The following is a 27858-nucleotide window of genomic DNA, read 5'->3' on the forward strand; positions in this document are numbered from 1 at the left end:
AGCCACTCGATGTCTTCCTTTCACGTCTATGTTTCTCTCTCTCTCTCTCTTTTTCTCTCTCCCTCCCACTCTGTCTGAACAAAAAATGGAAAAATGTCCTTGGGTGAGGATAAAATATATATATATATATATATATATATATATATATAGAGAGAGAGAGAGAGAGAGAGAGAGAGAGAGAGAGAGAGAGAAAGAAAGAAAAGGGCACCCTGGAGAGCTCTGAAGCCTTGCGGAACACCTTAAAAAAATCACTCATCTAAATCAGTCTCCGCAGAGTCAACCAAGGCTCACAGAGGTCTGATATCACACGGGCAGTTAGTGGCAGAGTTGGTTCTAGAATCTAAGTCTCTCAACAGATCTGAAAAGGAAGATCAAATCTTCCACTTCATCCTAACTGATCTTGAAGAAGTATTAGGGTTCTGCTTCTACCACCCACTCTTCTGACACCTTGGAAAAATCACTTCATAATGGTTTCCTTATATATAAAGTGGAGAAATTAATATTTCATAGGGCTGTAGTAATGATTAAATGAGACAATAAAAAGAGAAACTACTCAGTAAACTATAAGAAGACACGAAATTATTTTATTCTGGTTGAGTCTGGGTCCAAAGAACAAAGGCTAGAGGAGCAGGAAGTAGTGGGGAAAGGATAAAGATTTGGGGTCAAATGGATTTGTGAGTATTGTGACCTATACTTAAACTGATGAACTGTCAAGCACTTTTGGCCAATAGTTTGGTCCCTTGTGGTTGGGGGACAGTTTTTTTTGTGTGTTTTTTCTAAACTTCTAAGTGACATTCATTATTCATTATTAACCTCATCATTTCCCATTCTTGGCATCTCTCACCTTGCAAAGCCAACCCCTCTGCTGGTGCCACTGGTGTCTCGAAGGATTCGAGTGGAGATAACTTGGCCAAAGGGCTTCAGCATTCCCTCCAGTTCTTGCTCATCCATTGACAGTGGCAGGTTTGATATGTATAAATTTGTGGGGTCCTGCTCCTGTTGCTATGGAAATAAAAGAGAGAAAATGAAGCTCACATCTCTTATCCCTCTCTGACCATCAGCCCTCGTCCACAAAATGATATCTTAGAAAAGAGATGGTGGGAAGGGTTCCCCATAAACAGAGAATCTTAACTATTTGCAACAAACACCTAGTTCCACTACAATGGATTGTATATTGAGTACAGGCAGGGGGTGAAGAAGCAGATTTAATATTACTAGTACTATACAAGCTCATATTACAAGTCATTGATCAAGTTTTGGCTGTCTCTTTAAAAACTAGACAGAGCAGCACTTCCCCCTTCCCCCAGCAGCCTGTTCCAGAGGCTGGATTCTCTTGGACTGCCTTGTTCCCTGGCTGGATTGTTTTGAGTAACCCTCCCTCCCCCCCCTTCCGGCCACAGCAGACTTCTCTGAGTAGGAATGCCTGTTCAATCCCTGATGGAGGGAAAGCAGGAAGAGGGGAGAGAGGGGAGAAGGGAAAAGGCAAGGCAATGTGCTGGGGGCTGCACTGAGGGCCACATGTATAGCTCACTGGGTCACCAGGGAGCCCTGAAAGCTCCAGTCTGATAGGAACTCGGAAGACTCCTACACTCCACTGCCAGGCTTTTCTACAGAAAAAGAGATGAGAGGGCCCTTCCAGTGGGCAGAGCATATGCAATGGCTATAACTTCCCATAGCTGTATTTTAAAGAACTTAAGCAGTTACTCTACCCTAGACTGGTTCACCAGTAACCTGAATCCCTCTCTGCCTTTCCCTTCAGGGCTTCCATTTCTCTAACCATTATAGAAAAAGGTGTCTGGCAGACCTGCCTCATTAGCTCTACACAGTCCTCACAATGACTTCAGAAAGGCAAGAGGACAATCCCACTAAGAGAACAAGGAGAGAAAAGCCTCCAGATTCCTAGTAGTCCAGACGAAAATGAAAGCTCGAGACAGATCTGGGTAGGAGGGAGTATCCTTCCCTGCTGTGGTATCCCTCTCCTCACGCCCCAGCACATAACTACTCCCATCCCCAGGGAACAGTGTTGGGAGGTGGAGAGCATTGTTTTGAACTTCTGAGATGCACACTGGCTTCTTCAGAGAATGTTGCAAAACTACCATAAGCTGTCTGGTAGGGAAGTGAGGGGCCACCATTGGGATAGGGATGGGGAGACAGCAGGAGGAAGGGGAAAAGCCTCTCGACCCTCTTGCCTGTTTATAATACTTGATGAGAGGAAAAGAGCTGACAGAGCTACCAGCTTCCTCTAGCAGCCGAGGGGTCTGGATGGGTCCCCAGCCCAGACTGTCTTTGGCCAGACAGAGTGAAAAGCACTGCAGACAGCCTTTGCCCAACAACTACATGGTTCTTAAACCCTCTGGAAACCTCAGAACTGCACCTGTGTTGCTAACCACAGACCCTCAGAGGAAAAGACATGGTGTAGTACCCTTACCTTTGCCATCTGTGCCTGTACACCACTGGCTTTCAGTGCTGTTACAGCCTTCTGTGCGGCTGAAGGACTGTCAAAGTCCACAAAGCCATAGCCTGGAACAGGGAAACAGCCATCACTGGGAGGTGGGGGTATAGGGAGGTAGGAGGCCCAGGCTTTTCAGGAGACAGAGGAAGAATTGTGATCCATGTAATAGAAGTGGTAGGGAGAAAGAGAAATTAAGAAGTTTCAGGTGGTTATCCATGTGCTTCTCAAACCCTGTGAGATTTGGTCTACTTAAAGCTAAGATTGCCAAGGGCAATAAGGTTTTTGTGATGTCTTTGCCTTTCTTCCTACCTCTTAAAAAAAAAAAAAATCTGAGGTTTCAGGAACTAGGCTCTTTAAATACATTATAGCACCTCCCCACTTCTATAAAAAAAACAAGCAAAAAAAACCCTTCCTCTTTTCTAGCCACACCCAAGAAATGCTACACATGTAGGGAATACAGCCTCTTCATTGCAGATAACCAGCCACCTGCTGGAAGAAGTCCTTCCCCACTCCAACTTACATATCTCTCCCCTCCTTCAACTCTTACATCTCCACCTAAAACTGCACAAGACCCCAACAAAACTATTAATCCTCACAAAATAATACCTACCAAGACATCTACCCCACCACTACCAAAAAGACTTTACAATGCTTTGCTAAGGAGAAATAATCTTACCTACCCATATCTACTATCCAATCCAGGGAAACATGAGGTCCAAAGTAAGGCTAAGGGACTCCAATACTCTTTGTGTAGATTTCTAGCCTTAGGCCCTCAAAATAGCATTTGCAGCTCTAGATATCTGGTCACCAAAGAATTTAAATATCTGCTAGTCTTAAAATATTTTATTGATTTTAAAGTACTTAAAAAAATTTTTTTTTTCTTTATTGCTTTTAGAGAGAGAGGAAGGGAGAGGGAGAAATAGAAACATCAATGAGAGAGAACATCAACTGGCCACCTCCTGTATGTCCCCCACAGGGGATTGGGCCCACAACCTGGGCATGTGCCCTGACCAGGAATCAAACCAGGTGACCTCTGCCCTGGCCGGTTTGGCTCAGCGGTCATAGCGTTGGCCTGCAGTCCACAGAGACCCAGGTTCGGTTCCCGCTAAGGGCACATACCTCGGTTGCAGTTTGTCCCCAGCCCAGGTTGGTTGTGAGAGTGGCAACCACTCGATATGTCCCTTTTATGTCGATGTTTCTCTCTCTCTCTCTCTCTCTCTCTCTCTCTCTCTCTCTCTCTCTCTCTTCCTCTCTCTCCCTCCCACTCTATCTGAGCAAAAAAAATGGAATAATGTCCTCGGGTGAGGATAAAAAAAAATAATAATAATAAATAAATAAAAACAAGTGACCTCTTGGTACATGGGTCAACACTCAACCACTGAGCTACACCAGCCAGGCTATTTACTGATTTTAATAGAGAGAGAAATGGGGGTGGGAAGAGAAACATCGATTTGTTGTTGTTCCTCTTATTTATTCATTCATTGGTTGACTCTTGCATTTGCCCTGATCAGGAATCGAACCCACAACCCTGGCATATTGGGATGATGCTCTAACCAATTGAGCTACCTGGCTAGGGCTTTGCTAGTCTTTTAAGCCTGAAAATCTCTGATATTTCTCTTTGGCCTTGGGTACTAGCAGTAAAGGGCAGAGACAAGGGATGGACTCACTCACAGCTGCCCTCTATCACCAAGGACAGCTGTTTTCTCACCTTTGCATTTGTTTGTGGTCTTGTCCAATATGGCCTTAGTGGAGACAATCTTGCCATATCTAAGGGAGAAGAAAATGCAAAGTGGTAATCCGGGGGCAGGGATTTAGAAAAGGACAGAGAATGAGACAGCTGGATGAATCCATATCCTTTCTCCACTCCCATTAGGACAACTAACTGATCCTACCCAAACCATAATAAAAACTAAGAAGAGATGAATTTAAAATGTCACGCTTATCATATAAACCGAATTCCCAAAGATGCCTACAAGAAATAAGATAACTGTAGTCCAACACATTTCTTTATTCTTCTCCAACTAAGACTCAGACACTAGTTGGAAAGAGACTACTGTCTTTTTGGGAAAGAAACATGACAACATACGCAAAGCAGAATGTGTAAGGGCAGAGCTCAGGCTAGAATTTTTTGAGGACTAAAATAATCCTTGATATTACTTACATTCTTTTGGACAAACACCATTCCTCCTATAGACACTTGACATATGAAAACATAGACATATGAAAAACCTATAGACATTTCTCTTCTCTGACCCTATTCCCTATCCCTCTACTGGCCCCCTGATTGAAGGTCAACCTGAACCAAATTTCTTTTGTTCAAATCCTGGTTCTGCCACTTTGTAGCTATGTGGACAAGTCATTTAACCTTTCTGTGCTTCAGTCTCACTATCTGTAAAATAGAAATAGGACTGTTGGGAATATGAAATGAGTTCAACACTTAAAAATTCTTAACTGCTGTCATTGTTATTATATTCAAGTGACCTCAACTTTAACCTACTGCAAATGGCTCTCCCTCCTGCTTTACTGTATTCTAAGACTTCTATTTCTCATCATCAAAATTTGAGTGTGTTAGAAGGGGAGTGGGCCCTGGCCAGTTTGGCTCAGCGGTTAAAGCGTCAGCCTGCGGTCCAGAGAGACCCGGGTTCAGTTCCCGCTAAGGGCATGTACTTCGGTTGCAGTTTGTCCCCGGCCTTGGTTGGTCGTGCGGGTTGCAGCCACTCGATGTGTCCCTTCACATCGATGTTTCTCTCTCTCCCTCCCTTCCTCTCTCTCCCTCCCACTCTATCTGTACAAAAAATGGAAAAATGTCCTCGGGTGAGGATAAAAAAAAAAAAAAAAAGAAGGGGAGTGGGCACAAGACCAGGTACAACAGCAGTGTTAAGAAAATTATCCAAAACTTGACGAGAATGCAAAATGAGAATTGCATAACCTTTTGATGTCATTCTGAAATACTATCTAAAAGGCCCATTAGAGGTATGTTTTATTACCTAGTGAGTTGTTTGTTTCACTGTTGACTAGGGCCCAGACTTTGTGAAGATACATATTTTCTTGTAGATTTTTATCCAGTAGAAATGCAAATAATTTCTGTTCAGTAGAAAGATAATCCCAAAACTTATTATTTTATTGTTCTTTAGGATAGGAACCAGTTTTGTATGTAACCTAACAATCTTATTCCAACATTATTTTTTCAGTACCTACACATACTCAATCCCTCAAATGCTCTTTGAACTCGTTTTACCATTCTGATGGTTCCCTCATTAATAAGTAGAATAAATCTTTGGCATGTGTTCACCTGTATTTGTATGATAGTCATATTTCCCAACGTTCTGAAAATCATACTTTGGCAGCAGAATCATGTGGAGTTCCTCAAACTTGAGCAGTGGAGTATTACAAGTCAAAGATTATATTAGAAGTGTTCCACTAGAAAAAAGTCTTTACATTCCACTCCAGGACAGTGAAAATATTAAAGAGACAGAACAGACATCACTAACAAAGTTAGAAGTACAAGATTTAACTAAAAACATTTAACAAGGACTAAACTTAAGACCAATACCCCCAAAGAAGCATTTTTTTCTTACTACTCTTCTCATCCCTAAAGATCATAGGATGGCCCTGGCTGGTTTGGCTCAGCGGTAGAGTGTTGGACCGCAGACCAATGAGTCACGGGTTCAATTCCAGCCAAGGGCACAAACCCCGGTTGTGGTTCGTCCCCGGCCCTGGTCCGGGTCATGCAGGAGGCAACCAGTCAAGTGTCCCTCTCTCCCTTCCTCTCCCTCCCACTCTGTCTGAAGATAAACAGAAAAACATCCTAGGGTGAGGATTAAGAAAAAAAGATCGTAGGATGATTGATGTATTTGTTTCACTCCTTGGTGACCTCTCACTGACTTTTTAGTGGGGCTTCTGTGACCCAGTAGATTAGAAAGAATAAGCTAAGCAATGCCCTGGAGGCTGGGAAAAGAACACATTAAAATGGGAGGCGGGGGGGAATGTGCTGATCCTAGCTCTTCAGGGCTACATACTTGGATTCTTTCCCAAATTTAGGCAAAGGAAGAGCTGCATGAGACTAGGCCAGAGGACACACAAGCTGCTATCCCTATCAAGGCCCCAGGGTGGAGCTTGCTGTGGTCTGAGCAGCCTGAGACTTTGAGCTCAGAATTTCCATGGCAGCTGGCAACAGCTGAGTTGCTCGCTGCTGCTGCTTCTTCCTCAGAAGAAAGAGCCCCTCCAAGAGAACTTCGAGTTCCAGTCCCAGACTCCACAACTCTCCTTCCCACTCACCAGGACTTAGGATCTAGCACTTTTACTTCCCCTACAAATCAGAGAGAGACAACTGGGACAAAGGCAGGAAGTCCTTCTACGCACAGGAAACTCCCTTCCTAGAAAGGTTTAACTCCCAGCTCAAAGTATCCATGAGGGTTCTACTCGCCTGCTCTTCTCAGCCTCCCTTTCATCATAACTGATCTAGCACCTATGCTTTCCCTGCCTCATTCCTACTTTCTCATAGGCTCCTTTTGGACTCCTTACTTCCATCCTACATGCTGACCCTGACTTTTTTCATTCCTTCAGACACAGCAGAAGGTAAGGCAACCGTTGGAAAGGGCAAAATTAATGTCTAAAAGTACAGTGCAATAGCCCAGCTGGCATGGCCCAGTGGATTGAGTGTCCTCTCATTGACTTGGAGGTAACACTTCGATTCCCAGTCAGGACACTTGCCCGGGTTGCAGGCTCGATCCCCAGTAGGGGGCATGCAGGAGGCAGCCGATCCATGTTTCTTTCTCATATCGATGTTCCTCTCTTTCCCTTACTCATTCTCTTTAAATACATAAATACATACATACATACATACATACATGCACACATAAATAAATAGCCCTGGTTGGTTTGGCTCAGCCGTTACAGCGTCAGCCTACAGATCAGAGAGTCCCGGGTTCGGTTCCCGCTAAGGGCACATACCTTGGTTGCAGTTTGTCCCCAGCCCTGGTTGGGGTTATGTGTGGGGCAACCAGTTGGTGTGTCTCTCTCATGTCAATGTTTCTCTCTCTCTCTTCCTCCCTCTCTCCCTCCTGCTGTATCTGAAGATAAATGCAAAAATGTCCTTGGGTGAGGATTAAAAATAAATAAATAAATAAATAAATAAATAAATAAATACAGTGAAGTAGAGTTGAGTGTTTTCTCTGGCTTGTGGAGAGGATTTCTGTAGCATAATATATCTAGAATGAGAAACACAGGGTGTAGAACGAAGGAACTATACTGATGTTATACTCTTTTTCCTCATACATAAACCAACATTGCTACCAATTTCCATTCTCCCAAAACATCACTAGTCCTAGACTAAGTGCCTTTCTAGCTGAGTTAAAGGAACCAGTTTTATACATACATCTAGGCTTTAGAGATTGAGTTTGTGTAGCCTGGTGCTAGCAAAAAGTCTATATGATTTGCAAACCACATCAGAAGAGTAAAGAATTTACAGAGTACACATGATGCCTCATATAACTATATTTTGGGGGCAAAATGTTCTGCCTCTCCAAGATTTCGAACACTGGTACTTACACACATTGTTGTGGGAGTTTGAAATAGTTTAACCACTTCAGAAAATTGCTTAGCAGTATCAACAAAAGCTAAACAAATGCACATCCTACAGGTCAACAGTTTCACTCCTAGGTATATACGCAACATAAATGTGTACACACATGCACCAAAAGACATGTACAAGTTCTTAGCAGCACTATTCATATTGAAGTAGATACCTTGTGGGGTAGGGAAGAGATACTAACTGAGAGGTAGGCTTCTGAAGAGTTGGTTATGTTCTGTTTCTTTATCTGGTAACAATAAGGGTGTGTTCACCTTGTGAAAATTCACTGTTGTATATACACTTATGACTTGTGCATTTTTATGTACACTTGTTATACTTAAAAACAAAGATTTTAGAAATGGTAAATCTGCATAATCTAAGGTTCTGATTTTTTTCTTTCTACCATTTATTTACCTGAATTCAATTTTCCTTCTCCCCATTAGTGTCCCCATTCCACCCCCAGACTTTTTCCTTTAATAATTCCCCTAGCTGTATTATTTGAAACATATATATTGTTCTGCCAAAAGGAAATGAGCTGGCATTTCTGCACACTTGCAATTTTTCCAACATTCTTAACTGGGCTAATTCCACAGTCATTATCTCCACTTCATGACTTAAGTCTACTCTGAAGAATCCCAAAAGTCTTTAGGGGGTAAATGCAATGGAACAGCCTCTTTCTCCACCTTCTTCTTTATCCACTAATTTGAGGGCTCTTCTGGTTCTCTGGGAATACCTCTAGCAGCTGAAACTCTCTTAAGTATATAATTCAATTGGTTAGTCTCACTTTCTTTTCTTCTTCTTTTTTTTTTATCCTCACCCGAGGACATTTTTCCATTTTTTGTTCAGGTAGAGTGGGAGGGAGAGAGAGAGAGAGAAACATCGATGTGAAGGGACACATCGAGTGGCTGCCACCCACACAACTGACCAGGGCCGGGGACAAACTGCAACCAAGGTACGCGCCCTTAGCGGGAACCGAACCCGGGTCTCTCAGGACCGCAGGACGACGCTCTAACCACTGAACCAAACCGGCCAGGGCTAGTCTCACTTTCTTATATCCCCAGAGCCGGCTCTCACTGTCTTCTAATCAATACCTTTGGAGATACTGAACATTTCTATTCAAGGTGTAAGGATAGGAATCTTTCCACTAAGACCATCAATTCTTTTTTTTTTTCATCCTCACCTGAGGATATTTTTGTATTTATCTTCAGATAGAGAGGAGGGATAGAAGGAGGAAGAGAGAGAGAGAAACATCGATGTGAGAGAGACACAGTGACTGGCTGCCACCCACACAACCCCAACAGGGGCCGGGGACAGACTGCAACTGAACCCAGGACTCCCTGGTCCACGGGCCGACGCTCTAACCAGTGAGCCAAACTGGCCAGAGCAGACCATCAATTCTAGATACTTGCTAGAAACAAAGTTATATACTAGGCTTCAAAGGCCAGCCTTATCCTGGCTTTCCTCAGAGAAACATAAAGGTTTTATATATTAGTAGCAGGTAGAATTTCTTTAAGAGGTGCTGCTGAAAAACCTTATGACTATGGGGCAGAAGCAAAATAATATTTCATTTCAGAAGAACAGTATCTGACAAGAAGCCAGTATCACCAAATCTATACTGTCCTTGGAAGCCTACCCACACATACCCCAACTTACGACTGACACAACTTGACAAGGTCCTGGTCAGTAGTGCCTGGTTGCAAACCCCGGATGTAAAGGTTGGTTTTGCTCAGCTGGTCATTTCCATTGCTCCCACTGCTGCTGCTAGGGATACTGTTGCTTGGACTAGGTGGTGCCATCTGCTGAGACAATGACACATATGGCTGCAAGGAGACATGAGGAACAGAAAATCAAAAGGCTTATACATTTAGATGTTAGAGAGTGAGGAAGATCCTGGCACCTTGGAAAGAATGAATGCAAACTTTAACAGCAATAAACTCGATAAGAGAGTTTATTTTTTAATTTTAAAAAATTTATCTTATTGTTGAATGTATTACAGACTTTCCTTTTTCCCCTATAGACCCCCTCCTCCCCTCTCTTGCCCCTCTCTTGCCTTTCCCCACACTGTTGTCTGTGTCCATTGGTTATGCATATCTGCATATAAGTTCTTTGGTTTATTTATTCTCACCTCCCCACCCCCCTTTCCTTTGAGGTTTGTCACTCTAACAACCAATTTGTACTTCTTTTCCCTTCATCTTTTTCACCCATTCCCCCAAACTCCCTCCCTTCTGGCAACCAACAAAATGTTCTCTGTATCTATGAGAATGTTTCTGTTCTGCTTGTTCATTTTGTTTGTAGATTCAATTGTCGATAGATATGTACTCATTGCCATTTTGTTTGTTCATATTTTTTATCTTCTTTTTCTTCAAGGAGACTCTTCAACATTTCATATAATACTGGTTTGGTGGTGATGAACTCCCTTAGTTTTTTTTTGTCTGGGAAACTCTTTATATGTCCATTGATTCTACATGATAGCTTTGCCAGATAGAATAATCTTGGTTGTAGGTTCTTGCTTTTCATCACTCTGAATATTTCTTGCCATTTCTTTCTGGCCTGAAAAGTTTCTTCTGAGAAATCAGCTGACAGTCTTATGGGAGCTCCCTTGTAGGTAACTAACTGCTTTTCTCTTGCTGCTTTTAAGATTCTATCTTTGTCTTGAAACTTTTGCATTTTGATGATGATGTGTCTTGGTGTGGGCCTCTTGGTGTTCATCTTGTTTGGGACTTTGTGTGTCCTGGACTTGTATGTCTGTTTCCTTCACCAAGTTAGGGAAGTTTTCTGTCATTATTACTTCATATAGGTTTTCAATTTCTTGTTCTCTCTCTTCTCCTTCTCCCACATCTATGATGCGAAGGTTGGCACACTTAAAGTTGTCCCAGAGGCTCCTTATACTATCCTTACTATTTTTAAATTTTTTCTTTTTGCTGTTCTGATTGGGTGTTCTTTGCTTCCTTATATTCCAAACCGATGGTTTGCTTCTTGGCTTGAATCTCTGTAAATTATTCTTTATTTCAGTTAGTGCCTCCTTCATTTCTGACAGATCCTTATTTATGCTCTTGAGGCCCTCAATAAGTTCACTGAAGTTCTCACTAAGTTTATTGAGCATCCTTATAAGCAGTGTTTTGAACTCTGCATCTGTTAGATTGCTTAGTGAGAACTACAATGAACTTAGTGAAGGCCTCAAGAGCATAAAAAAGGATCAGTCAGAAATGAAGGAGGCACTAACTGAAATAAAGATTACTTATCTCCATTTTGTTTAGTTCTTTTCCTGGAGTTTTATTCTGTTCTTTCATTTGGGACATGTTTCTTTGTCTCCTCATTTTGGCTGCCTCCCTGTGTTTGTTTCTATGTATTAGGTAAAGTTACTATGTCTCCTGGGATTCTTAGGGTGGCCTCTTACAGTAGGTGTCCTATAGGGTCCAGTGGCACAGCCTCCCTGATCACCCCAGCTGGGCCCTGGAGGTGCACCCCTCATGTGGACTTTACACCCTTTTGTTGTAATTGAATCTTGATTGTTGTTGGCACATCAATGAGAGGGTTTTACTCAGGCTGATCAGCTGCAAAGACTGGCTGTGCCCACTATCCACTGACCTCTGACTACCTTGGATGATCTGTGCAGGGGCCTACCACACAGAGCAAGACTTACTTCAGCAGGGCTCTGGTACCCACTGAGTCCATTCATTGAGGGTGTCACTTGTGGAGGTGGTTGGGTGGTGGTGCTTCGACATGGTCTGAAGCTGTCCACTGGGTGTGCTGGCTCTGGGGCAAGGTCAGCCTCTGCCTGTGTTCTACCCGGGGTCACCAGGCATAAGCTACAAAGTGGCCTGTAGATGGCTACTTTTGATGCTGAGCTTGGAGGTGTCCAGGAAAAGCCAAGTTGTGAACCAAGGCTGACTGCTTCTAGTGCCAGGCCTAGGACCAATTAACGAGAGGTATGGATCTAGCTGAGACCAGATGCTGCTTGTTTGAGAGATTTTAGAAAAATCTGAAGCAGGATCTAAGCAACTGGGAATCGCTTGGGTGGGCCTGAAAGTTGTGAGGCAGGGCCTCAGGGAATCACCAGGGCGGGCAAATAGTGTGAGCCAGGTTGCTGGAGTCCCAGATATGGCAGCTGTCTGCGGGCCTCGTGGGGGAAAGGCTCACCAAAGGAACAAAGGCCTCCAACAGCAAGTCTGTCCAGAATAAAGCTGCCTCTCCAGCCCTTGCCCCAATGCCAAACAACTCAGTTCTTCCTCATATGTCTCTGGTGCCTTTTGAGCTGCCTCCCCTCTACAATGGAGCTCAGAGGGAATGAGTCCGAGTAAGTCCATGTGTGGGCCCTTTAAGAACTGCCTGGGGTTTCAGCAGCCTCAGCCTCCCTCAGTCTCAGTTCCTGCTGGTTTTTACAGCCAGAAGTTATAGGGACTTCTCTTCCTGGCACTAGAACCCTGAGCTGGCAGCCTGGTGTGGGAGGGGGGCCCCTCACTCCTCAGGGAGGACCTTCCCAGCTGAGGTATCAGGTATCACAGCCTGATTTTTATCTGCCACACGTGGATGTGGGACCAGCCCGTCTGTGCCTCCTCCCCTCTTACCAGTTTCAATGTGACCTCTTGTATAATTTTGTAGTTGTAGGACTTTCATCCAGCTTGATTTCAGGCGGTTTTGAATGATGGTTGTTCTGTAGTTTAGTTGTAATTTTGATGTGGTTGTGGGAGGAGGCAATACCATGTTTACCTATGCCGCCATCTTGACCAGAAGTCCTCGATAGGAGAGTTTAAAAATACAAAAAGCTACCCCGGCTGGTGTGGCTCAGTGGATTGAATGTCAGTTCCCATGAACTGAGAGGTCCCAGTTGGATTCCCAGTCAGGGCACATGCCTTAGGTTGCGGGCTTGATTCCCAATAGGCAGTGTACAGGAAGGAGCCAATCGAAGTGTCTCTCACATTGCTGTCTCTCTCTCTCTCCCTTCCTCTCTCTAAAAAATCAATAAGAGCATTAAAAAAACCCAAAAAAAACCAAAAGGAATTCCTGTCTGCCATAAAATAAATAAATACATAATTGTCCTACCTATCTTTCAGGAATAATAAGAGGCCAAAATAAGCTTGTTTTTTAAAAAGGTACTTTGTTATAGTGGAATGTTTTTATCACACAGATGCTAGAGAACACAATGTATGCCTCTTAAGTAAATTGTGTCATGAGACAAGACTAATAAAACCTAGGTTCCATGCAAAAATGATGAAGACAAAAAAATAAAAATGTATCAAATCATGAAGGTATAAATAAGTTGAACATGGAGTATTTATAAACCTGTAGAATATGAGAACTGTACAATACATACAAGAGCTTGAAAATTATTGTAGCCCGGCCGGTGTGGCTTGGTGGTTGAGTGTTGACCCATGTACCAAGAGGTTGCTGGTTCAATTCCTGGTCAGGGCACATGACCATGTTGTGGGCCAAATCCCCAGTGGACATGCAGGAGGAGGCCAATTGATGTTCTCTCTCATCAATGTTTCTATCTCTCCTTCCCTCTCCCTTCCTCTCTCTCTAAAAATCAATAAAAAAAAAATTATTGTAAACTTAGACAAATAAAATTAAATACTAATTACCATGTCAGTTAGTTAAAAAGGAAAAAGTTAATAATGGTATCAGGGGTTTAGTTGATAATAAGTTATTTATAAGTTTTAAAAGTTTAAATAAATGAAAAATAGCCCTGGCCACTTTGGCTCAGCAGTTGAGCATCGGCCTGCAGACTAAAGAGTCCTGGGTTTGGTTGCCGCTAGGGGCACGTACCACAAAAAAATAAATAAATAAAGCTAATCAATCAACAATATTTAAAAAAATAAAAATAAAAATAAAAAAATAAGTAAATAATAGATATATTATTGTCAAGAAATCCAAGATGGGGATGAAACACCTCTAATTTTTCACTACTGATACCAAGACAGGCAACCAGATTCTGCTAAACATTTTTAGGTACTTCTATTAGAGACAAAAATACCAGGCTGCCTGAAACATGAGTCCATTCCTTCATGGCATATTTTTTTTCTTTACTGATTTTAGAGAGGAAGGGAGAGGGAGAGAGAGAGAGAGAGATAAACATCGATTAGCCACTGGGGATCGGGCCCACAACCTGGGCATGTGCTCTGACCAGGAATCGAACCAGCAACCTCTTGGTGCATGGGCCAATGCTCAACCACTGAGCCACACCAGCCAGGCTCATGGCATATTTTATATCCTGATGCTCCAGTGTTTACATTTGGTTCATAATACTCTAAATTTGCATAATTACCTATAATGTTGTGCATTTTACTATATCACACTAATATTCCAGTTCTTTCTTGGCTTAAAGCACTCGATAGTATAAATCTATTTGAAATTACTTTAAAATGCTAGTTTCATCTCTAGGTTTCTCTCTCATTTTCATGGTGGTGGTTGTAAGGAACTGGATTAGTAACAGAAGAAAAGAGAACCATAAATATGAAAGAAGGAAATCTTCCCCCCAAAGAATCTTAATTAATGTAAAATGTGCCTTGCCTGGCCGGTGTGGCTTAGTGGTTGAGCAACGACCCATGCACTAAGGGGTTACGGGTTCGATTCCTGGTCAAGGCACATGTCCAGGTTGTGGGCCAAATCCCCAGTGGGGGGGCATGCAGGAAGTAAGTAGCCTATTGATGTTCTCTCTCACTGATGTTTCTATCTCTCTCTCTAAAATTAATAAAGAAAAAATTAAAAAGTAAAATGTGCCTTTTATATTTCATGACTCTGACCTTTAGCAAACTTCAAAATAGAAATCTTTACTAGGGCTAAAATATGTTAAAGCAGGTATTTCCCTATCTTTATCAGTACAGGCATACCTTGGAGATACTGCAGGTTATTTTGGTTCTAGACCACTGCAATAAAATGAAGATTGCAATAAAGCAAGTCACACACATTTTTTGGTTTCCAAGTGCATATAAAAGTTGTTTTCAGCCCTGGCCGGTTTGGCTCAGCGGTTGGAGCGTTGGCCTGCCGTACAGAGAGACCCGGGTTCGGTTCCCGCTAAGGGCACGTACTTCGGTTGCAGTTTGTCCCCGGCCCTGGTTGGTCGTGCGGGTGGCAGCCACTCGATGTGTCCCTTCACATCGATGTTTCTCTCTCTCTCTCTTCCTCTCTCTCCCTCCCACTCTATCTGAACAAAAAATGGAAAAATGTCCTTGGGTGAGGATAAAAAAAAAAAAAGTTGTTTTCATTATACTGTAGTCTATTAAGTGTGCAATAGCATTATGTCTTTTTTAAAAAGCATGTACAGTACATACCTTTATGAGAAAATACTTTATTGCTAAAAAATGCTAAGCTTCATCTGAGCCCTCCGCGAGTCATAACTTTTTGCTGGTGGAGGGTCTTGCCTCAACGCTGATGGCTAATCAGGGTTGTGGTTGCTGAAGTTTGGGGTGGCTGTGCCATTTTCTTAAAATAAGACAAGAATGAAGTTCACCACACTGACTGACTGTTCCTTTCACAAACTATTTCTCTATAGCATACGATTCTTTTTGATAGCATTTTACCCACAGAACTTCTTTCATAACTGGGGTCAATCCTCTCAAACCCTGCTGTGCTGCTTTATCAACTAAGAGTATATAATATCCTAAATCTCTTCTTTGTTGCCATTTCAACAATCTTCCCAGCATCTTCACCAGGAGTTTTCCATCTCAAGATACCACCTTCTTTGCTCATCTGTAAGAAGCAACTCCTTATCTGTTTTATCATGAGATTACAGCAATTCAGTCACATCTTTGGGCTCCATTAATTCTAGTTCTCTTACTTTTCCCACCACATGTGCAGTTACCTCCTTCAATGAAGGCCAGAACTCCTCAAAGTCATTATGAGTGTTGGAAGCAACTTCTTCCAAACTCCTATTAATGTTGACATTTTAACTCTTCCCATAAATCACAAATGTTCTTAATGGCATACAGAATGGTGAATCCTTTCCAGAAGGTTTTCAATTTACTTTGCCCAGATCCATCAGAGGAATCACTGACAATGGCAGATACAGCCTTATGATACGAGTTTCTTTTTTTTTTTTTTAGAGAGGAAGGGAGAGGGGGAGAAAGAGAATCATCGATGTGAGCGAGAAACATCAGTCGCCTCCCACCCCTCGCTCCAACCAGGGACCAAAACCACAACCTGGGCATGTGCCTTGACTAGAAATGGAACTAGCAACATTTCAGTGCACAGGATAACGCTTAACCAACTGAGCCACATGGCCAGGGCTGAAATGTGTTTCTTAAATAATAAGACTTGAAAATAAAAATTACTCCTTGACTCATGAGCTGCAGAATGAATGTTGTGTTAGTAACCATGAAAACAACATTAATCTCTTGAACATGTCCATCAGAGCTCTTGGGTGTCCAGGTGCAATGAAAGGAATCTTTTTTTCTGAGCAGGAGGTCTCAAGAGTGGGCTTAAAACATTCAGTAGACCATGTTGTAAACAGATATGCTGTCATTCAGTCTTTTTGTTCCACTGATAAAGCACAGGCAGAGTAGATTTAGCATAAATCTACTTAAGGGCCCTAGGATTCTGGGAATGGAAAATGAGCATTTTCTTCAACTTAAAGTCACCAGCTGCATTAGTCCCTAACAAGAGAGTCAGCCTGTCCCTTGAAGCTTTGAAGTCAGGCATTGACTTCTCTCTAGCTATGAGAGTCCTAGATGGCATCTTCTTCCATCTGTTATTTAGTGTAGACATCTTTATTAATTATTTTAGCTAGAGCTTCTGGATAACTTGCTGCAGCTTCTATATCAGCACTTGCTGATGCACCTTGCATTTTTTAAGAAATATATATATGTTTTTATTGATTTTAGAGAGAGAGGAAGGGAGGGGGGAGAGAGAGAAACATTGATGAGAGAGAAACATTGATTGGTTGCCTCCTATATGCCTCCTAGGGGGATTGAGCCTGCAACCCGGGCATGTGCCTGACCTGGAATCAAATCAAAGACCTCTTAGTGCATGGAATACTTAACCAACTGAGCCACATGAGCCAGGGCTACACCTTGCACTTTCATGTTATGGAGACAGCTTCTTTCCTTAAACCTCATAAACCCTCCTTTGCTAGCTTCAAACTTTTCTTCTGCAGCTCTTTCCTCTCTCAGCCTTCATAGAATTGAAGAAAAATTAGGGCCTTGCTCGGGATTAGGCTTTGGCTTAAGAGTATTGTGGCTGGTTTGATCTTCTATCCAGACCACTAAAACTTTCTCAATATCAGCCCTAAGGCTATTTCTCTTTCTTATCATTCATGTGTTCACTGAGAACACATGTGTAGCACCTTTAATTCTGTCAAAAATTTTTCCTTTGCACCCTGGCCAGTACTATTCAGTGGTTAGAGCACGGCCCAAGCACCAAAGGGTTGCAGGCTCAATTCCCAGTCAAGGGCATGTACCTGGGTTGTAGGTTCAATCCCCATTCCCAGTTGGGGCACGTGCAGGAGGCAGCCAATAGATGTGTCTGTCTCCATCGCTGTTTCTCTCTTTCTCTCCTACCCTCCTTAACTCCCTTCCACTCTTTCTAAAAAAATCAATGGAAAACATATCCTTGGGTGAGGATTAAAATAAATAAATAAACTTTTCCTTTGCATTCACAACTTGGCTGTTTGGTACAAGATGCCTAGCTTTTGGCCTAGTTCAGCTTTGACATACCTTCCCCATTAAGCTTCATCATTTTTAGTTTTTTATTTATTTCACTTGAACACTTAGAGGCCACTGCAGTTATTAATTGACCTAATTTCAATGTTGTTGTGTCCCAGGAAATAGGGAGGCTGGAGGCAAGGGAGAGAGACAGGAACAGCTGATTGGTGGAGCATTCAGAACATACAACATTCATCTATTAAATTTACTGTCTTATATGGGTGCAGTTTGTGGCACTACAAAACACAATAGTGACATCAAAGATTACTGATCACAGATAACCATAACAAATATGATAATAATGAAAATATTTGCAATATTACGAGAATTATCAAAATGTGACACAGGGCCCAGGCCGGTTTTGCTCAGTGGTTAGAGCGTTGGCCCGTAGACCAATGAGTCATAGGATCGATTCCAGTCAAGGGCACGTGCCTTGGTTGTGATTTGTCCCCGGCTCTGGTAAGGGTCATGAGAGAGGTAGCTACTTGATGTGTCCCTTTCACATTGATGTTTCTCTCTCTCTCTCTCTTTCTCTCCCTCCCACTCTATCTGAACAAAAATGGAAAAATGTCCTTGGGTGAGGATTAAAAAAAAACACTAAATGAACAAATGCTGTTGGAAAAATATCACCAATAGACTTGCTTGATGGAGGGTCACTACAAATCTTCAATTTGTAAAAAAAAAAAAACAATATCTGCACAGCACAATAAAGAAAAATACAAGGAAACAAGGTATGCCTATACACCACTAGGGAAAATCATCAATTCATAAAGAAAGACAGCAAGAGAGGAAGAAAAATACTAAAATTAATTCACATAGACAGCAGGAGAGGAAAAAAGAGAGGAACTACAAGACAGATAGAAAACAATTAACCAGATGGCAATAATAAGTCCTTACCTAATAATAATTATTTTAAATGTAAATAGATTAAATTTTCCAATCAAAAGGCACAGAGTAGCTAAATGGATAAAAGACAAGATCCAATTATATCCTACCTACAAAAGACTTACCTCAGCTACAAGGACACACACTGAAACTAAGTAAAGGGTTGGAAAAAGATATTCTACACAGATAGAAACCAAAAGAAAGCAAGGATAGCTATACTTATATTAGAAAAATATATATACTTTAAGTAAAAAACTCTAACGAGACAAAGAAGGGCATTATATAATTGAGAATTGAGGGTCAATTCCATCAAGAGGACATAATAATTGTAAAAATACATCCAATATCACGTCCAATAGCTATATAAGCAAATAACAGATCTGAAAGGAGAAATAGAAAATAATACAATAATACAAGGGGACTTTGATACGCCACTTTCAACTATGGATAGATCACCCAGACAGATAATCAATATGTAAACATTGGACTTGAATTATACTTTAGATCAAATGGACCTAATAGAACACTCCATACAAAAGCAACAGAATATACATTCTTCTCAAGTGCACATAGAAGATTCTCTAGGATAGAACCCATGTTAGGTTCACAAGTCTCAACAAATTTAAAAATACTGAATTATGTCAAGCATTTTTTCTGACCAAAATGGTATAAAACTAAAAATCAGTAACAGGAGGAAAACTTGAAATTTCACAAATATGTGGAAATTAAACAACACACTCTTGAACAACCTATAGGTCAGAGATGAAATTAAAAAATATCTTGAAACAAACAAAAATGAAAATACAACATATCAAAAACATATAGGATGCAGCTACAGAAGTTTTAAGAGGGAGGTTTATAGCATTAAATGTCTACATTAAGAGAAAGAAAAAAAAGAGCCCTGGCCAGTTTGACTTGTTAGAGCATCAGCCGTCAGACCAAGGGGTCATGGGTTTGATTCCCTGTCAAATCCAGGTTCATCCTGGATTGCAAGTTGCAGATTCATCCTCAGCCCCAGTTGGAGTCCTGTGGAAGGCAACTGATCAATGTGACACACTGGTATCTCTCTCTCCCTCTCTCCCTCCCTCCCTCCCTCCCACTTTCTTAATTGTTTTTTTTAAATCCTCACCCAAGGATATTTTTCCATTTACCTTCAGATAGAGTGGGAAGGAGGGGGAGAGAGAGAGAGAGAGAGAGAAACATCAATGTGAGAGAGACACATTAATTGGTTGCCTCCTACATGAGCCCAACCGGGACCAGAGAAAAACTGCAACCAAGACATGTGCCCTTGGCCAGAATCGAACCTGGAACTGGCCAGGGCCCCTTCTATTCTCTTTAAAAATCAATAGAAAAGGTATCCTTGGGTGAGGATTAAAAAAAAAAAAAAAAAAAAAAAGCATAAGCAACAAAAGAAAAAAATAGATAAACTGAACTATATCAAAATTAAAAACTATACTTCAAAGAACAGAAGCAAGAGTAAAAAGGCAGCCTATAGATGGAAAAGTATTTGCAAATCACATATCCACTAAGGAGTTAATTTTCAGAAAATATAAAGAATTATAACTTAATCCCTGGCTGGTTAGCCTCAGTGGTTAGAGCATCAGGCATCAGCCCACAGACCTAAGGATCTCGGGTTCCATTCCAGTCAAGGGCACATACCTGGGTTGCAGGCTGATCCCCAGCCCCAGTAGGGGTCCTGTGGGAGGCAACCAATCAATGTGTCTTTCTCACCTCTCTCTCTCCTTCTCTCTCTCCTTCTCTCTCTCTCTCTCTCTCTCTCTCTCTGTCTTTCCTCCCTCTCTCCCACTCTCTCTAAAAATCAATGGAAAAATATCCTCAGGTGAAGATCAAGAAAATAAAAATAAAAAAAGAACTATAAATTTACAACAGAAAACAAACACTCCATTAAAAAATAGGCAAAAGACTTAAAAAGACATTTCTCCAGCCCTGGTTGGTTTGGCTTAGCAGTTAGAGCGTTGGCCTGTGGACCAGAGAGTCCCAGGTCCAGTTCTCGTTAAGGGCACGAACCTCAGTTGCAGTTTGTCCCCGGCTCCAGTTGGGGTCATGTGGGTGGCAACCAGTCGGGGTGTCTCTCTCACATTGATGTTTCTCTCTCTCTCTTCCTCCCTCTCTATCTGAAGATAAATGCAAAAATGTCCTCGGGTGAAAAAAAAAAAGACATTTCTCCAAATAAGATACACAAACAGCCAAGAAATATATGAAAAGATGCTCAACATTACTAATCATTAAAGAAATGTAAATCAGCCCAACTGGTGTGGCTCAGTGGTTGAGCACTGACCCATGCACCAAAAGGTTGCTGGTTCAACTCTCAGTCAGGGCACGTGCCCATGTTGTGGGCCAAATCCCCAACAGGGGGCAAGCAGGAGGGGGCCAACTGATGTTCTCTCTCTTCTCTCTCATCAAAGTTTCCATCTCTCTCTTCCTCTCTCTCCAAACAATAAAAAAATAAATAAAAAAAGAAAGAAATGTAAATCAAAACCACAATGAGATATCATCTCACATCCATTAGATTAGCTACTATTGAAAAAACGGAAAATAATTGTTGGCCAAAATATGGAGAAATCAGAAGAATCATTGTGCGCTGTTGATGGGAATGTAAAACGGTATAGTCACTACAGAAAAAAAGATGGTGATTCCTCAAAAAATTAAAAATAGAATTACTGTATGATTTAGCAATTCTACCTCTGGGAATATACCTAAAAGAACTGATAGCAAAGTCCTGAAGAGATATTTGTATACCCACATTCATAGTAAAATTATTCACAAGAGCCAAAAGATGGAAGCAACCCACGTATCCCTCACAGATGAATGGATCAATAAAATGTGGTATATACACAAAGCATAATATTACTCAGCCATAAAAGGCAAGGAAATTCTACTCCTGGCCAGGTAGCTCAGTTGGTTAGAGCATCAACCTAATATGTTGTCCTAATACGCCAAGGTTGTGGGTTCAATCCCCAGTCTGGGCACATACAAGAATAAACAAATGAATGCATGGATAAGTGAAACAGCAGGTTGATGTTCCTCTCTCTCTCTCTCTCTCTCTCTTTCCCTCTCTCCCCTTCCTCTCTCTCTAAAATCAATCAATAAAAATTTTTTTAAATAAACAAATAAAAAGCAAGGAAATTCTGACATATGTACTAACATGGGTGAATTAACCTTCAGAACATTATACTAAGTGAAATAAGTCAATCATAAAAAGACAAATACTGTATTATTCCATTTATATGAGGCGTCTAGAGAATGCAGAGAGACAGAAAGTAGAACAGTGGTTACCAGAGGCTGGGGGGAAGAGTGAATGCAGTGTTGTTCAATAATAGATGTAGACTGCCCAGCCAGTGTGGCTCACTGAGAGGTCCCGGTTAGATTCCCAGTCAGGGCACATGCCTGGGTTTCGATACCCAGTAGGGGACATGGGGGAGGCAGCTGATAGATGTTTTTCACATCAATGTTTCTACCTCTCTCTCCCTTCCTCTCTCTATAAAAAAAAACAATAAAAACATATTTGAAAAAATAATAATGGATGTAGATTTTCACTTTTACAAGATAAAAAGAGTTCTGGAGGTTGGTTGCACAACAATGTAAGTAAATGTACTTAATACTACTATACTGTACACTTAAAAATAATTTAAAAAGAGCCCTGGTTGGTTTGGCTCAGCGGTTAGAGCGTCAGCCCGTGAACCAGGGAGTCCCGGGTTTGATTCTGGCCAAGGGCACCTACCTCAGTTGTGGTACATCCCTGGCCCGGTTGGGGCTGTGCAGGTGTCTCTTTCACATCAATGTTTCTCTCTCTCTCTCCCACCCCTCCCTCCCACTCTGTCTGAAGATAAATGTAAAAATATCCTCAGGTGAGGATTAAAAATAAACAAACAAACAAACAAACAAACAAGCATTATTATGTTAAGTGAAATAAGCCAGTCAGAGAAAAATAAGTATATATGATTTCACTCATATGTGGAATCTAATGGACAAAATTAACTAACAGAGAAGATAGAAACAGACCCATAGGTAGAGAACAGATTGACAGCTGTCAGAGGGGAAGCTGGTTGCTGGGCTGAGTGAATAAGTGAAAGGATTAAGCACAAAAAAAAACAAAACAAAACACATAGACACAGACAAGAGTATGGTTATTATCAGAGGGAAAGAGGGGTGGGGGAAGGTAGAAGAGGGTATAGGGAGAATAAATGGTGATGAAAGGAAACTTGACTTGGGGTGGTAAAGACACAATACAATACACATGATGTACTATAGAACTGTACACCTGAAACCCATATAATTTTATTAACCAATGTCACCCCAATAAATTCAATAAACAAGTTTCAAAAAATAGAAAAAATGGTAAATTTTATGTAATGTATATTTTCCCACAATTAAAAACAAATACAGCCCAGCTGGGTGGCTCAGTTGGTAGAGCATCGTCCTGTACACCAAAAAAAAAAAAAAAAGTTGCAGGAGGGTGTATCAATGTTTCTCTTGCACACTGATGTTTCTCTTTCTCTTTCTCTCTCATCAATAAAAATATCCTCAGGTGAGGATTGAAAAAAAAGATATGCTCGGCCAGTGTGGCTCAGTGGTTGAGCATCGACCCATGCACCGAGAGTTTACCAGTTTGATTCCAGGTCAGGGCACATTCCCAGGTTGTGGGCCAAATCCCCAGTGGGGTGTATGCAGGAGGCAGCCAATCGATGTTCTCTCTCATCGATGTTTCTATCTATCTTTCCCCTTCCCTTCCTCTCTTTTTAAAAATTAATAAAGGAAAATAATTGAAATTAAAGCAGGTTTTTTTTTTCCACCTTGGCCGGTGTTCTCAGTGGTTAGAGCATCAGTCCTTACACCAAAGGGTCTTGGCTGTGATTCCCAGTCAAGGGCATGCACCTGGGTTGCAGGTTCGATTTCCCCGGCCCAGTCAGGGTACTTGTGGGAGGCAACAAATTGATGTGTCTCTCTCACATCGATGTTTTCTCTCTCCTCTCTCTCCCTCTCTACCCTTAGCCTCCCTTCCACTCTCTTTAAAAAAAAAAAAAAAATCAATGGAAAAAATATCGTTGGGTGAGGATTAACAAAAACAACAACAAAAAACAGGTTTTTCTTTTTTTTTTTTGTAAGATGAAAGAAACTGTAAACTTGTTTATATGCAAATAGGAATAAAGAGAATGGAATCATGTCTTCCATTGGTAATTTTAGTTAGAATTGCTAACCTTAATGATCATTAACTATGTACCAATAAAGTAGGTACTAGTATTACAGGTAAGTCAAGGTTTTTGGCCTGAGTACCTGGAAGACAGAAGCTAGCATTTACTTAGATGAAGACGACAGTGAGGACAGTTTTGGTAGAGAGACAGAAAGCAGGCAGGAACTCTGTTTTAAACATGTTAAATTTCCAATGTCTCATAATATCTAAATGGTGATGTCAAATGTGATATCAGATATATGAGTCTGGGAAGCAGGAGGGCAGGTCCAGGTTGAAAATATAATTTGAGAGTTGTCATCATATGGTTGACATTTAAAGCTACAAGACTGAATAAAATTATGAAGGCAGACGTGTAGACAGAAAAACTCAAGGACTGAATCTACAAGGTTTACATATCAGGAAAATTACAAGGAAAGGAGCCTGAAGAGAAGCCATAAATAACTAGAGGAACAGGAGAGTATGGTGTTTTGTAAATCCAGTCAAGAAAGTGTTTCAAGGAATAGCATAATCAACTCTATCAAGTGTTGACAATAGTATAAGTAAGATGAGGGTTAAGAACTGACCATTCAAGAATATGAAAGTCTGGTCCTAGCCGGTTTGGCTCAGCGGTTAGAGCGTCAGCCTGCAGACCAGAGAAATCTGGGTTCGGTTCCCGCTAAGGTCACATACCTCGGTTGCAGTTTGTCCCCAGCCCCAGTTGGGGTCATGTGGGTGGCAGCCAGTCGATGTGTCTCTCTCACATCAATGTTTCTCTCTCTCTCTCTTCCTCCCTCTCTCCCTCCCACTCTATTTGAAGATAAATGCAAAAATGTCCTCAGGTGGGGAGAAAAAAAAAGAATATGAAAGTCTGCACTGGCCAGTGTGTTTCAGTTGGTTAGAGCACTGTCCCGAGCACCAAAGGGTCAGGGGTCTGATTCCCAGTCAGGGCACATACCTAGGTTGCAAGTTCAATCCCAGTCAAGGTACATACAGGAGGCAAATGATCAATGTTTCTTTCTCACATCAATGTTTCTTTCTTTCTCCCTCTCCCTCCCTCTCTCTCTAAAATCAATTTAAAACGTATCTTCAGATGATGATTAAAACAAAAAAAGAATATAAAAGTCACCTGGCAGTTGGTTGGAGTGTCATCTTTTTTTTTTTTTATCCTCACCCGAGGATATTTTTCCATTTTTTGTACAGATAGAGTGGGAGGGAGAGAGAGGAAGAGAGAGAGAGAGAGAAACATCGACATGAAGGGACACATCGAGTGGCTGCCACCCGCACGACCAACCAGGGCCGGGGACAGACTGCAACCGAAGTACGCGCCCTTAGCGGGAACCGAACCCGGGTCTCTCCAGACCGCAGGCCGACGCTCTAACCGCTGAGCCAAACTGGCCAGGGCTGGAGTGTCATCTTGTACACCAAAAGGTTGTGGGTTCAATTCCTGGTCAGGGCATGAATGGGAGGCAACCAATAGTTGTTTCTCACATTGATGTCTCTCTCTCTCTCTCTCAAATCAATAAAAACATATTAAAAGAAAAATATTACTGATCCTCAAAATAATCCAATAAAGTATATCAGTACTTTAAAATGAAGAATTCAAGGTCAGAGAGTCTAAGAAATTTGGAAATAGGTCACACAGCTTTTAAGTGACAAAAGCCACATTTATTTACTTATTTTTGTATCTTCACCCGAGGATATTCTTGCATTTATCTTCAGATGGAGCAGGAGGGAGAGAGGAAGGAAGAGAGAGAGAGAAGCATCGATGTGAGAGAGACACATCGATTGGCTGCCACCCACATGACCCCAACCGGGGCCGGGGACAAACTGCAATGGAGGTACATGCCCTTAGTGGGAGCTGAACCCAGCACTCTCTGGTCCACGGGCCAATGCTCTAACCGCTGAGCCAAACCAGCCAGGGCACAAAAGCCACATTTAAACTCAGCTCTAGCCCTACCCGGTTTTGCTCAGTGGTTAGAGCGTCAGCCGGCAGACCAAAGAGTCCCAGTTTGATTCCAGCCGAGGGCCCATACCTCCGTTGCGGTTCATCCCCAGCCCCGGCTGGGGTCGTGCAGATGGCAATTAATGTGTCTCTCTTACATGGATGTTTCTCTCTCCCTCTCCCCCCAACTCTGTCTGAAGATAAATGTAAAACTATCCTCAGGTGAGGATTTTTAAAAATTAATTAAATAAAATAAACTCAACTCTAACTCCACATTTCATAATGTGTATAGAACATAATACTGTCTTCCTTTGCTTAACCTTAATTTAATGCCTAACATTAGCTGAATTACATTTATGAGGATATCGATTTTTAGAAAGGAAGGGGGTAGAGAGAGAAACATTGATGTGGGAGTGAAACATTGATTGGCTGCCTCCTGCACACCCCAGGCATATGTAACCTTTTGGTGTATGTGACAACGCCCAGTCAACTGAGCCACTCAGGCCAGGTCAGGATATATTATAAAAGTAACTACTAGCCTGGCTGGTGAGGCTCAGTGGTTGAGCATCGACCCATGCACCAAGAGGTCACTGGTTCAATTCCTGGTCAGGGCACATGCCCAGGTTTGGGCCAAATCCTCAGTGTGGGGCATGCAGGAGGCGGCCAGTTGATGTTCTCTCTCGTTGATATTTCTATCTGTCTCTCCTTCTCCCTTCATCTCTCTCTAAAATCAATAAAAAAAAAAATTTTTTTTAAGTAACTACTACTATATAGGCTGAAGATGCTCTATCGGGTGTTTTGGAGGGTAATAAACTGAATAACCTTTACAGAGTTTACACTACAGTAATGAAGATAAAACAATCATCTGAATAATTCTCATACAATGCAAAAAATATATAAATACCTTATATGAAGTACAAAGTATTACGGAGGCATGGAGAAAAGGTCCCCTTTGGGGTTGGGAGGGGATTTTGGAGATGCTTTATTGAAAAGGTAACATTTCAGCTGAACTTAAAGGGATAGACAGGGCTTTGAAAGACAATTTTGACGGTGAGCTCTTAAAGGGCCACAATCATGCCTGGCCACAAGGTCTAACGTGTTGTAGCTATTTAATGAATGTGGGTGGAATGAACAAATGAACAGAAAGGCCATTCCAAAAGGAAGTAACAACAAAAGGATCAGAGACTGAATACAGAAGGCACATCAACAAAAGGATCAGAGAGTGGGAGAGACAGGAATATATACATATATATTTGGAAAATAAGTAAAACTCATCATAATTCTTTTTACACTTTGGCTCCCATATCACCCATCTTTAGGAAAATTCTCTCGCCCTGGCCAGTTTGGCTCAGCAGTTGGAGCATCGGCCTGCAGGCTAGAGAGTCCGGGTTCAGTTCCTGCTAGGGGCATGTACCAAAAAAAAAAAAAAAAGAAAGAAAGAAGATTCTCTCAATACCACCCCCAACCTCTGCCAACCTTTACCTCATTTCTCTGTTCCCCATCTTTTTAAAAATAATTTTATTGATATATAATTTATATACCATGTAATTAACCCATTTTAAGTATAGATCAATGGTATTTAGATCACCAAGTTATGCAACCATTACCACAAATTTTAGAACATTTTCATCCTGGCCAGTGTAGCTCAGTTGATTGAGCATTATCCCATGAGCCTGAGAGGTTGTGGGTTTGATTCCCGGTCAGGACACATGCCCAGGTTGCAGGCTCAGTCCTCAGTAGGGGGCCTGCAGGAGGCAGCCGATGAATGTTTCTCTCTCTCTCTCCTTCTCCCTTCTTCTCTCTCTAAAATCAATAAAAACATATTTAAATTTTTTTTAACATTTTCATTATCCTAAAAAGAAACCCAATACCCATTACCAGTCACTCCCCATTTTTCCCCAACCAGCCCTCTTCCCATTAATCTGCTTTCTGTCTCTGTAAATTTGCCTATTCTGGATGTTTCACATAAATGAAAGTATAAAATGTGTGTTTTTTTGTGGATGGCTTCTTTCACCAGTATGTTTTCAAGGTTGTCCATTTTGTAGAATGTATCAATATTCAATTTCTTTTTATTGTTGAATAAAATTCCAAATTCCATTGTATATGTATATGTAACATTTTATTTATCCATTCATCACTTGAGGAATATTTGGGTGGTTTCTACTTTTGGACTATCAT

General features: G+C 41.6%; 1 protein-coding gene across 5 annotated transcripts in view; it reads right to left on the reverse strand.

The window, feature by feature from the left end:
• Positions 1–27858, reverse strand: part of RBMS2 (RNA binding motif single stranded interacting protein 2) — a 67280-nt gene that overhangs the window by 29873 nt on the left and 9549 nt on the right. For 4 of the 5 annotated variants that reach the window (XM_036252703.1, XM_036252706.1, XM_036252702.1 and 1 more), the window contains exons 2-5: positions 9678–9844; positions 4161–4219; positions 2429–2520; positions 845–1002 (exon numbers count right to left, since the gene is read on the reverse strand). In XM_036252703.1, coding sequence (XP_036108596.1) covers positions 845–1002; positions 2429–2520; positions 4161–4219; positions 9678–9844 — 476 coding nt within the window. The remainder of the gene's footprint in view (positions 1–844; positions 1003–2428; positions 2521–4160; positions 4220–9677; positions 9845–27858) is intronic. The other variant, XM_036252704.1, reaches the window with a different exon arrangement.

The sequence above is a fragment of the Molossus molossus genome, unplaced genomic scaffold, assembly GCF_014108415.1.
Source record: "Molossus molossus isolate mMolMol1 unplaced genomic scaffold, mMolMol1.p scaffold_m16_p_10, whole genome shotgun sequence".
Classification (NCBI taxonomy): Eukaryota; Metazoa; Chordata; class Mammalia; order Chiroptera; family Molossidae; genus Molossus; species Molossus molossus.